The 12,509-nt window shown below is 42.7% G+C and overlaps 2 protein-coding genes across 8 annotated transcripts in view; one reads left to right on the top strand and one right to left on the bottom strand.

Annotated features, from left to right (window-relative positions):
- The window catches only part of ss18 (SS18 subunit of BAF chromatin remodeling complex), a 53,546-nt gene extending 43,749 nt beyond the window's left edge, over nucleotides 1-9,797 (bottom strand). Inside the window, exons 1-2 of one of the 4 annotated variants that reach the window (XM_063060378.1) lie at nucleotides 9,462-9,797; nucleotides 4,217-4,325 (exon numbers count right to left, since the gene is read on the bottom strand). Coding sequence is in view for 3 of the 4 variants with exons in the window: in XM_063060351.1 (XP_062916421.1) it covers nucleotides 9,462-9,530 (69 nt within the window). In the remaining variant the exon portion in view is untranslated. Of the gene's footprint in view, nucleotides 1-4,216; nucleotides 4,326-4,689; nucleotides 4,762-9,461 lie in introns of those variants that run through there. The other 3 variants (XM_063060351.1, XM_063060370.1, XM_063060360.1) reach the window with 3 other exon arrangements.
- An 894-nt stretch (nucleotides 9,798-10,691) lies between these two features.
- LOC134352829 (proteasome subunit alpha type-7) overlaps nucleotides 10,692-12,509 on the top strand; it is a 41,877-nt gene continuing 40,059 nt past the window's right edge. For all 4 annotated transcript variants that reach the window (XM_063060338.1, XM_063060324.1, XM_063060330.1 and 1 more), the window contains exons 1-2: nucleotides 10,692-10,820; nucleotides 11,353-11,479. In XM_063060338.1, coding sequence (XP_062916408.1) covers nucleotides 10,719-10,820; nucleotides 11,353-11,479 — 229 coding nt within the window. In that variant the 5' untranslated portion in view covers nucleotides 10,692-10,718. The remainder of the gene's footprint in view (nucleotides 10,821-11,352; nucleotides 11,480-12,509) is intronic.

Below are 12,509 nucleotides of genomic sequence, written 5' to 3'. Positions count from 1 at the left end.
AAATCTGATTCCGATCCTAAAATTGAACACGGGCAGCAGCTGAGGTCAGAATCTAGCGCAGGTCTCTGGTGCTTTGAGGCAGCAACAGTCCCAACTGTAGCACAGAGACAATGAAAAAAAATGGACAGATAAACTTAAGGACACAGGGAATACAAGGTGATCATTCAGTTCCTTGAGCTTTCTTGCCAGTCAGTAAGAAAGCTTAAGAGGCTGCATGGTAGTGTAGAGGTTAGCACAAGGCAGCACAGTAGCAGCAGCCCAGGCTCAATTCCTGCCACTGTCCGTAAGGAGTTGATACATTCTCCCCGTGACCACGTGGATTTCCTCCACATTCCCATTTCCTCCCACTGTCCAAAGCTATACCAGTCAGTAGGTTAATTGTAAATTGTCCCATGAATAGGCCAGGGTTAAATCGGGAGCTGCTGGGTGGCACAGCTCGATGGTCCAGAAGGGGCTATTCCATTTGGCATCCCAATAAATATATATTTCGTGACCACTTTATTAGGTACCCCCGCTCATGAATGCTCATCTCTAACTAGCCAATCATGTGGCAGCAAGTATGCAGTGTCAAGGGGTTCAGTTGTTCAGATCAGACATCAAAATGGGGAAGAAATGTGATCCAAGTGATTTTGACCATGGAATGATTGCTGATGTCAGACAGGTTTGAGTATCTCAGAAACAGCTGATCTTCTGGGACTTTCACACACAACAGTCTCTAGTGTTTACAGAAAAGGGTGCAGGGAAACAAAAAAAAGCACATCCAGTGAGCTGTAATTCTGTAGGCAAAATGCCTTACTAATGAGAGAGTTCAGGAGGGAATGGTCAGACTGGTTCAAGCTGACAGGAAGGTGAGAGTACTCAGATGACCACATTACAACAGAGGTGTGCAGAAGAGCATCTCTGAATGCACAACACGTTGAACGTTGAAGAGATGGGCTACAGCAGCACAAGACCACACCGTGTTGCACTGCCGGACCTAATAAAGTGCACTCCTCATCCCAAACTCGATCTTTACCTCAATCCCATTCTTCTGCCCTGAACACACAACCTGTGTAATGGCCACACACACACCTGTTGGTCACTATTTAATATTGAGCATAGAACAATACAACCCAGGAACAAGCCCTTCAGCCCACACTAATTAAGCTAATGAGTCCTCATCACTTCTGCCTGCACTTGGCCCACACTCCTCCAATTCTCTGCACACTCATGTGTCCATGTAAGAGCATCTGCCTTCACCACCACCCTCTGGCATCCTGTCCCAGGCATCTACTCTACAATCAGCCATGATCTAATTGAACCTAGTTGCTGGCTCACAGGCTCCTTGCACTACTCGTTCCTGTTTACTCTGATGACCACGGAATGTTACCAGAGAGGTGGATTTTTCCAGGAATGAAGGTTGGTATCATGGATACTGGAAAAGCCAGGGTGGTTCAAGGAGCATTTACAAGGATGGCCCAACATCACCAAAGCAATGGCATTGCTTTATTCTCATCACATGCACCAGTGAATCAATGTATTAAAGTGAAATACATACATTGCCTTGCATACCATTCATACCGATCAACAGTGTATTGAGGTAGGACAATAACAATGCAAAATAAAGTGTAACAGCTACAGAGAAAGTGCAGTGTAGGCAAACAATGAAGTGCAAGATGAAAACAAGGTAGACCGTGTGTTCAAGAGTCCATCGTGTCACTCGAGGGTCATTCAGGAGTCTGATAACTGTGGGACAGAAGCTGCCCTGGAGCATGCTGGTACATGGAATTACTCCTGATGGCCAAATGACTAGGAGCAGCAGATAACTGATTTGAGATGGAACCAGAAGTCACAGGTATCTTTGTGGTATCTGGAATACGTCACTAAATTAAACAAAATGGAGCCCCTGCCTCACAGCGCCACCAACCCGGGTCCAACCCCAAACTCAGTTGCTGCATATACGGAGTTTGCACGTTCTCCCTGTGGCTGTGCGGGTTTCCAGCCCCCGACTGCTACAGCTTCTCCCACGTCCTAAAGGCATGTGTGTGGGTTGCTGGCTTAATAGTCCACTGTAAATTGCCCCCTAATGTGCAGGCAAGTTGTAGAATCTGGGAAAGGAGAGAAGAATAAAATGAGGTTAGCATAACTGGGTGCTTAATGGGTGTGGGGGAATCATGGAGCTGAAAGGCGTTTCTGAGCTCAGCGAGTCACATCATGGAAACATGCACGTCACTCCACTATGTGTGCACTAACCAATAGCACCTACACACACCAATCTTACTTTTGCACTCCTACCACCTTCAACTTCCTTCCCCACCATAGCCACCCATCCCTCACAAACAGCACTGAGAGAACAAATTCCTCCTTATCCCAGTCTGAAACATCTGAGCCAATGTCCTCTGATTCCAGACTCCCGCCAGCCTCTGTCAGTCCCACTCAGGATCTTGTTTGGTGATGACTCACTCTGCTGAGATTGCAAACAAATAAAGCAGACTTTCCTAACCGTTAATCATTGTCTGTTCTGCACTGGGGCTGAATTCTGATTTGGTGTGGAAAACAGAGGCACCACTCCACACTTGTCCTTCCGAATTCTGAAGGTTCACCACTCTCACGTGAAGGCATTTCTCCACAGTCACGTACAGCATGGAAACCAGTTCTTTGGCCCAACCTATCCATGCTGACTCCATCGCCCAGCAAGCTAGACCATTTGGGTCATAGCTTTCCAAGCCTCACCTATCTGTGTATTTTCTGAGATGGCTTTTAAATGTTGCCACTGTGCCCACCTCAGCCACTGTTCCTGGCAGCTCATTCCAACACACACCCCTCATCTCAATCTGAAAGTGTTCACCCAGTTCTAGACTCCTCAGCCACAGGAAACATCCTCCCTACATCCAGCCCTTGTGTCTGTAAGAATTTTGCAGTCAATTTCTCCTATTGTTCCAAATGCAACAAAATACTGATTGCATTGACTATATTTCATTAGGAGTTTCCATCAACTGTACTTCATCAGGAGTTTTAAGAGATTTAGTATGTCACCGAGACAAAAGATGGTGGGCACTAGCCTCCCCACCACCAAGAACATCTTCAAAATGCTGCGCCTCAGGAAGGTACCCTGCATCATTAAGGACCCTCATCATTCAGGACATGCCCTCTTTTCACCAGCAGAGATGGTGGCACAGAAGCCTGAAGACACACAATGTTTTAGAAAAAGCTTCTTCTCTGCAATCAGATCTCTGAATGATCCATGAAAGCAACCTCACTATTTTGTTCTCTTGTTGCACATATGCAGCGTAAACAATGGTGGTACAGGGGCAATTCCAGGGGGCTCCAGAAGATGCAAAGGCAAGAAGAGATCCCAGAGCACTCAAAAAGTTATGGGAGGCACAGACAAAGTAAATATCTGATATCTTTTTAAGTGTTTTTTGTGAAAGGAGGGGAGGGAGGGAGAAAGCGAAGTTCAAAATGTTTGAGGCAAGTGTTTTTTTTAAAATAGAGAGAGTAGAGGATGTTTGGGGTGGTGGTGGAGACAAATACAATACAGGTGTTCAAGAGCTTGTTAGACAGACATATGAATGTGTCGAGACTGGAAGGATATGGATATTGTGTAGTGAGTAGGGATGAATGTCATTGGGCATTTTAAGTACAGTTTAATTAGATCTGCAAAACACTGTGGGCAAAAGGGTCTGCTCTGTGTTCTACAGTCCACTACATCAAAAGTCAGACCCAAAACTGGCCCCTTGAACTCCCTCCTCCCACCCTCCATAGCTAGCTCTCTTCAGGAAATACTGCAAGGAAACATTTTTCTCCAAATTCTCCGTCATCTATTCATAGCTCCAACTTGAGAATCCACAAGTGTCCATCCTCAAAGAAAAAAAATCTACAAAAGTTTTAATAAAACCAACAAAGATAGTCTGATCAGCAGAATATGTTCAGCAAGTCAAAAAAGTGTTAAAACGTTTATTAGTGATCTACTCAGAGAACAAGGAAACTTTACCCTCCCTCCATAGATTCTGCCTGACCCAAGTGTTGACACCATTTTTTAAAAACTTTTATTTATGCCATGACAAATCTCATAATTTTTTGGGACTCATGGACAGAGCAACCTCATCTGATGGTTATAACCCAAGTTCTTACAATCTTGCTTTTCTTTGCAAACCCTTCAGTGCCTTCTTAGCTTCACTCCACCCACCACAAAGTGATTAAAATAGCATAATCCAAGTATGACCTAAGGACCTACTCAAGTATGAGGTACCACACATGCTGCTTGACCTACTGAGTAGTCCCTCCACAGATGGTCTGTTGCTAGAGAGCTTCACGAGTTCAACTGTACATTTCAGCTCCAGTTCCTGAAAAACAACACTTGGTACTTTGAGTCTTTGAGTTGTACAAGCATTTCAGCCCACGTAATCTATACTGTCCTTTACACCAACCTCCTTTACCCGTGACAGGCTTGTAGCCTACTGTTCTTTGGCCTACGATAATGGTTTCCAATATCATTTTATGCTCCCATTGACTTAAGAGTGGCTTGATTGAAACCAAGGTCATTAAGGCATGAAATTCATTTGCCAAAATGTAAAGTTGGGCTGGTTCATCAACATCTTACTCCACACTGAATTAACACCTGCCTCTTCCCTTGACCTTGCAGGATTCTGCTCAACTGTTTCCACTCCTCACGAGTTTCAGAAAATAATTACACTTAAAATAGCTTACCTGATGGTTGTGAACTATCTCCAGTGTTCTCCCCCTCTCAACACTGTCCAAATCCATCCAAACTTGTTCACTTGGACCTAACCTTTTGTACAGAGGAGAACTTAGCTTCTGTCCAGCTGAGCAAAACAGAGTGCATTATCCTCTCTCACTATTTTAAAGAATTCAATAATAGTGGAAAAGTTCATCTTTTTCCTGAAGAAATGGCTTATTAGAACACAGAACAGCACAACACAGGTACACACCCTTGTGCCAATCTAATTAATCTAATGACACCTAATTAAACTAATCCTCTCTGCTTGTATGTGTTCCATACTCCTCCATTCTCTGCACATTCATGTGCCTATCCAACGGCTCTCAGAAGGTTATTAACTTCTGTAAGTTCTCCCCTCAGTCTCTGTCACTCCAGAGAAAATAATTCAAGTTTGACCATCTTCTCTGTCGTGCATTTGCCCACTTATCTTGGGATCATCATCGTGAACCTATTTTGCACTCTGTAAAGCCTCCACGTCCTTCACATTCTTTAACACTTCGGATTTTTGAACTTTCTACTGCAAATCCAAATAAAAGATTTCAGTATTCTGATTCAGAATTAGGTTTAATATCACTGGAATATTCCATGAAATTTGTTGTTATGCAGCAGCAGTACATCACAATACATATTAATAACTTTAAATTACAGTAAATATACATTTATTGCAATTGCTTCTTTCCTTCTGCCAGATTTCTGAATATATAAAGGATTTTTTTTTTTAAAAGTTAAATTAAATAAGTAGTGCAAAAAGAGGAATAAAAAAGTAGTCCGGTATTGTTCATGGGTTCAACGTCCATTCAGAATTCTGATGGCAGAGGGGAAGAAGCTATTGCTGAATCATTGAGTGTGTGCCTTCAGGCTCCTGTACCTCCTCCACGATGCTAGCAGTGGCAAGAGGGCATGTCCTGGGTGATGGGGGGGCTTTAATAATGGATGTTGCCTTTTTGAGGTATTGCTTCCTGAAGATGTTCTGGATGTTGGGGTGGGGAGGTTAGTGCCGATGAGGGAGCTGACTGAGTTTAACAATTCTCTGCAGCTCATTTCGATCCTGCGCAGTGGTGCCTCCCACATCCCAGGCAGTGATTTGGCCAGTTAGAATGCTCTGCACAGAACACCTGTAGAAACTTATCTTTGACACAAAACTTCTCCTCAAACTTCTTATGAAATATAGCCTCAGTTATGCCTTTGTAATTGCATCAGTATGTTGGACCTAGGATAGATCTTCAGAGACGTTGACACCCAGGAACTTGAAATTGCTCACCCTTTCCACTATCGATCTCTCAATAAGGACTGGTGTGTGTGCGCGCCCTCGACTTAACCTTCTGAAGTCAACAATCAACTCATTGGTCTTACTGATGTTGAGAGCAAGGATGTTTCTGCGACACCACTCAACATTTCCCTCCTGTACACCTCATCACCATCTGAAATTCTGCCAACAATAGCGGTGTCATCAGTAAATTTATGGATGGCATTTGAGCTGTGCCTAGCCACACAGTCATGGATGTATACAGGCCCTTTGGCCCGCAATGTTGTGCTACTATTTTAACCTACACCAAGATCAATCTATTCCTTCCCTCCTACATAATCTTCCATTCTTTTCTATTATTAATGTTCTTAGATAAGAGCATCTTAAATCACCCTGGTATATCCGCTTCCATCATCCATCCTGGCAAAGCGCTCCACAAACCCACCAGCGCCTGTGTAAAAAACCTACCCCTAATATCCCACCTATGCCTTCCACTAAATCCCCATGGAGTTGTTCTGCTTCATATCGTCAGACATGCTGTAATCCAGGCACTATTATTTAATCGCTTCTAACTCAGAATTCGTTGGTACTGTAATACGGGGCTAAATACCGGCCCCAAAGAGTATCCAACTGACTGGATCCAATGTTTGGATGACGATTTGGGTGCAGGGCCAGATTGAAAAGGTCAGGGTGTAAGGGTCCAAGGTGAGGGACGATGGAGAGAGTGCTCATTGCTCTGAACTATGGGTTTCAGTTCTGAACGCTATTTGCTTGCATGATTTGTCTTTATTTTCTCAGCACAGTGTGCATGTGACATTCTTTTTTTAAAATGAGTTATTTTGGCTTTCTTTGTTTTGTGGCTGCCTGTTAGGAGACAAATCTCAAGGTTGTATAATGTATACATACTTTGATAATAAATGTACTTTGAACCTTGAAACTTTGTCTTTGGCAGAATTGATCTTCTGTTTCTTCAGTTTACATCTAAACATCACCTTATTTATGTTGTTTATTTGTTTCTGAATTAAGAAAAACTGGATGCACAAATTGATAGGGTGGTAAGGACTTAATATATGTCTGTCTTTACCAGTTGAGGAACAGGGCTCTGGAGTTGGGAAGTTCTGAAACTCTGGTTAGGCCATATATGAAGTATTGCATTTAGTTTTGGTTACTCCATTGTAGGAAGAATATGGCAGTTATGAAGAGGTTTGCAAGGATGCTGCACAGATTATACTATAATGAGAGGACATACACAATAATGAGTGGACAAACTTGGGACCTGAAAGTAGTTTAAAAGCTTATGAGAGACACAGATAGACCACCCTGGTTTAAATAAATACCAGAGGGCAAGCATTTAAGGTGAAGGAGACAAGTTCAAACCAGACATGTGAGGCATTATATACACATGCACACAGAATGGTGAATACCTGGAAAGCACATTTGAGCAGCATTTAAGAGGGCTCTTAGATAGGCACTTTAATGCACAAATAAGGATGGGATATGGACATTGTGTAAGGTGGAAGCATTTAGCTTAGTTAGGCATTTAATCATGATTTTAATTAAAGTTGCTGGTGAACGCAGCAGGCCAGGCAGCATCTGTAGGAAGAGGTGCAGTCGACATTTCAGGCCGAGACCCTTCGTCAGGACTAACTGAAGGAAGAGTTAGTAAGATCTGTTATGATTTTAATTAGTTTGTCACAACATTGTCGGCCGAATGGCCTGTTTCTGTGCTGTTCTTTGTATCAACTCATTTCATTTGTCTATTTTACTGTATAATCAAGACTCAACTTTACAAACCTCAAGCAAAGTGTGAGCAACTATCTTGATCTTTACAGCTGTTCTTTTTGGCAAAGTATTTGTCCTGTAGCGCTCCCAGATACATCCACACATTAGCTTACTTTAATCTGAATGCTAGCTATGTTACATGATCTTACATTGTGATCACTCTTGCTTTGATGCTCCTCACGTTTACTTCATGCACCTGCTGAGTAATATTCAGTAACTTGAATTACCCGTGATTTGTCTTGGAATTCATTAGAAAATAGTGAAGAATATTGTGGAAGAGTGAAAAATACATAATTTTCACCAACTCTGGCTTTAGGTTTATAGACAGGGTAAGGAAATGGATGTAATGAAAGCTTTTTCAAGTATTTTACTAATTTCATGTAGTTAGAGATTCATCAACCAAAAGATTAGGACGGCTTTTTTTGGACGGACTAATAATTGTAACTAAGTTTCTTCACTTTCACACAATTATTCCTGGGATCTTGCTGCACACAAAATGGCCGCTGCATTGACTTCACAAAAGCATAACTCGAACTCTTTTTGCAACATCTTGGATTACCCAAAATTCTTAAATTAAGAAAAAAAGTCATTTCAATAGCCCCAAGAAGGCAGCCAAATTCACTGGAGTCATTGTTGCAATTCTAATCATGGGTCCATTTTCCCACATGGTACATCCGAATTTAGAGTATATCGCGAAATTCTTGCGCTATTATACCCATATTCTGGCCCAACTTGCTTTCCATTTTGCCCGCAAAAGGACCCCCCCCCACTTTGTTCTGAAAGTGGCGGCCTTTATCAAAAGTGAGAAATGCAAAAGGAACTGCGACTGCTTAATGCCAGGGGAGAAGCTAACTACAACTAAAAACCCTCCTGCGAAATTCCTGGGAGCAGAGTTTAGTCAGTTACATTTTAAAGCCAACGTGAGCACAATTAGCGAGAATAGTCCTGCTAAGACTTGACACAAAGTCATCAAATCGCATAGCGGATTTTCACCAGCTAGACGAGGAGAGAACTTCACAGGAAACCAATCGCTGAAAAATAAGTCCCTACTTGCGTTTTTAGTGTTTAAAATACATTTGGGAAAATCCCCCACAATATGAAGATAACTCAATTCAGACTTACAGTTAAAGCAGCGAAAAACTCATTTTACTGTATCATGCATAAATATTTTAAAGAGTAAATTTAGCTTTAAAATACAGACACTCCACGCCATCAAAACCGCGCAAGAGGAATACTTCACATTAAAACCAAACCATTATACAATACGAAACTAGCATTGGATTAAAAGTTACAAGTCCAACTCTGTTACTCAGACAATAATCTTCACTCGCGCCAATAGTGAACGACTGAGAAAAACAGAGAGAGAGCGAGAGACAGAGGAAAAAAAGACTACAGTTTGGGAAATGTACTCAAGCTTCAGCATAAAGAGAAGAAATTTTCTACAACAGCCAACTCTCATCATGGCCGCTGTGGTTGAATTCCCCCCTCTCTCTTTGTACAAAGAACACATTCAATACGAAGAACCCAACAAGATGTGTTTTAAAATAAAAATACACGGAATTTTAAAAACCGCTTCTGGATTTAAGTTTAAAATATGAATTAGAATTGCAATGCAAACAATTAAAATGAACGGACAGGCCTCTGAAGCTTTACAACTCCCGCTATATGTAACACTTGGAACAGATACAATGTTACAAACACTAGCTACTTTACCTTCTGAATGGCGGCAGGTGTAATTTCACCTTTCCCGCGCTGCCGCGGAGTAGCAAAAGCCACGGACATCGTCTTGAGTGTGAGCGTGGAATTTCCCCTTTCCTTTTAATGAATACCAACCCCCCCCCCTTTTTTTGCAACACCACACACGCGCACAATTCAGGAGAACACAAATATCTTTTAACTCCTCCCCTTCTTTTGATACTGGATGGGGGAGGAGGTTTGCTAAACTCACATTGGTGACAACTGTGCAAAGAGGGGGAAGAGGAAAGGAAAGGTTTTTTCCCCGCCCCCAGAAAATAGTGGCGTGTGTGTGTGATGCAGACCAGACTCCAGCAAGTAGGTTCGGTCTGATACAGAAGAGACCGTGTGCATTCAATGTTAGCATTCTGCATTTACAGCGTGAGTGTTGAGTCCGGTTTGTGCTGGTTAAACCAGTTAGTTGCTGCCTCCTGGCTCTCAATGGATAAGAGAAATGAAATTTCCCTCCACATGCAAACCCTTTGTAAAGGGATGCTCTGAATTTCAGCCAGAAAAAAAGTCACTCCAAAAGCAGAGGAAGGTGATGAAGTTCCGGTGCATGGTTTGAATGCATTTGTGCATATGTATGCGATCAGCTCGACGCAAGAACCGGGCAGAGTGCAGGGGGCAACCCTCTTCCTGCCACCCCACTGATCTGACCAAGTGGTCGGGCCTCAGCTCAGGAAGCAGCAGGGGAGAACACCAGACGTTAGCCGACATCACTCCAATTCATTTACTGACTCGGCTATTTACAATCGATATATTCTGAGTGAATTATTCAATATTTGAATGTTGAAATAAGTGGCCATAGGTTGGCACCCATGTTGCTTTTATAAAAGTTTCGCCTCTAAATACCTCCCTATCTGCATATGGTTCCTACCAACCAGCGTGGTGGAGGGGCCAGAGCGAACCTGCAGAAAGGGGTAGGGATTAACTCCATTAGGAAACAAATAAATATCATCCTCGATGCGAACAATGGAGCGAATCATATCTTATTGACTACTTAAAAATAGCACGAATGGTCCAAAATTTACAGTTATTTATCCCAACCACTCAGTGACAGGGTTAGGAAGCCGGACACAAACGCGAGCGTAACGTGACAGAAGTAAGGGGGACTCGACGCCGAACGCATGCGCAACGGCGGGAGGGGGGGAGGGAGGGAGCCGGTATCAGACGCGTGCGCATTGTTGATAGGGAGCGAGCCGGACGGGCGCATGTGCAGTGGCGGGCTGCACTATGGCGGCCAGGTATGACCGTGCCATCACTGTTTTTTCGCCCGATGGTCACCTCTTTCAGGTAGAATACGCGCAGGAAGCGGTGAAGAAGGGGTCTACAGCGGTAAGTGTTCGGTTTCAAAGAGCTTTGGTAGTTGGATTTGTGGGAGGAAGGGCCGTCAGTGCACAGAGCCTACTGAGGCTCGAACTCTTTCCTTTCCGCACGCCTCCCATCCACCACGCCCCTCCCCCATCATCGCCCCAGTCTCCCCCACCTCGGTCATTCTCTCTTCTGCCCCCTCCTATCGAGCAGAGGATACAAAAGCCTGCAAGCACATAACACTGGGCTCAAGGACAGCTACTGCCCCACTGTTGGCTATTGAATGGTTTCTTACTAGAGATTGTCTGCCTTTTCATAATCTTGCACCTTATTGTTTACCTTTTATGTAGCTGCTGCATTCTTGTCGTTTTACCTTGCACTACCTCATTGCACTGTGTAATGATTTGATCTGTATGAACAGTATGCAAGACAAATTTTCTCTGTATCTCAATACAGTACGTGTAACAATAATAAACCAATTCCAGTTCTTTATGTGTCACTGAACAACATTTTTCTTCAACCATTTTTGCAATAAAGATACAATTTTTCTTTCAAGGTTGGGATACGAGGTAAAGATATAGTTGTCTTGGGTGTGGAGAAAAAGTCCGTTGCAAAACTTCAGGAGGAGAGAACGGTGCGAAAAATCTGTGCACTTGATGATCATGTCTGCATGGCATTTGCAGGTGAGTGCATAAATTTATTTTGCTTTTGGGTACAAAATAATTGCCTGGAGTATTTTATATTTTTGTATATGCAGTTATAAAAATATGAACTGCACAGCAGTTTTTGCTTGTGTATGGTCTGTCATTGTTTATATGCATCCTTCATATTGTTTGTTCATCATGATCTATTTGAAAAATAAATCTCATTCAAAGGACTATTTGATTTTCCATTACTGGTCATGTTCTCAAAATGGTCCCAAGAACATACCAGACTCAAATATGGAAAAATGTCTTCACTCAATGTGATTATTCTTGGAAATCTCTATCTTGGAGGGCTGTCAAGTCTCAGATATGATTGTATTCAAATTAGAGAGAGGTCTCTATGTACTGGCAAGCACAGAGTATAGTGCAAGAAAGTAACATTCGCGTTCTCAAAGATTTAGCATAATCTTGTTGAATGGTGCAGAGGGTTTGAAGCACTGAATGGTATTCTATTTCTGTTTTTATTTCTCATGTTCTCATGTTCTTCAAGCACCGTAGTCATCACAGAAATGGTGGGCCAGGGGCCTGTTCCTGCACTGTTCTCATCGTAGTAAGGAGTGGCTGAAGCTCTGGAATTGCAGATGTGACACCTGCACAATATCCTGCTCTTTTTTGCATTGTCTGTAGCTTAGAAATGTGGGGTAGATGACTAAATGATTCATCAAGGAGATAACTTGCCTGAGATGACTCGAAGGAGATAGATGAAGGGGTTGAGATTCAAGGAAGATCTTAGAACCTTGGCACGACCACCAGAGGTGGTGACAAATAATTGGGGAGGTGCACGAAGTAACTGGAGAATGAGGGAGAATTACATCTGCAGAAATGTGGGAGGGGTGAGGTATTAGAAAGACAAAACAAGGATTAAGATTTCAAGACAAAATGTAAATTGAGAAGATCACCTCAGATTCTATGCAGTTCAACGTCATTAATCAAACTCCTGTTAAGTGGCATTAATTACATGAGTCGAGAGCAGGTGGTATGGTGGGAATAAAGTAAGTGCTGGATTATT

This window comes from Mobula hypostoma, chromosome 1 (assembly GCF_963921235.1).
Source record: "Mobula hypostoma chromosome 1, sMobHyp1.1, whole genome shotgun sequence".
Taxonomy (NCBI): Eukaryota; Metazoa; Chordata; class Chondrichthyes; order Myliobatiformes; family Myliobatidae; genus Mobula; species Mobula hypostoma.
The sequence above is the reverse complement of the archived record's forward strand: the minus strand, read 5'-3'. Positions and strand labels throughout refer to the sequence as shown.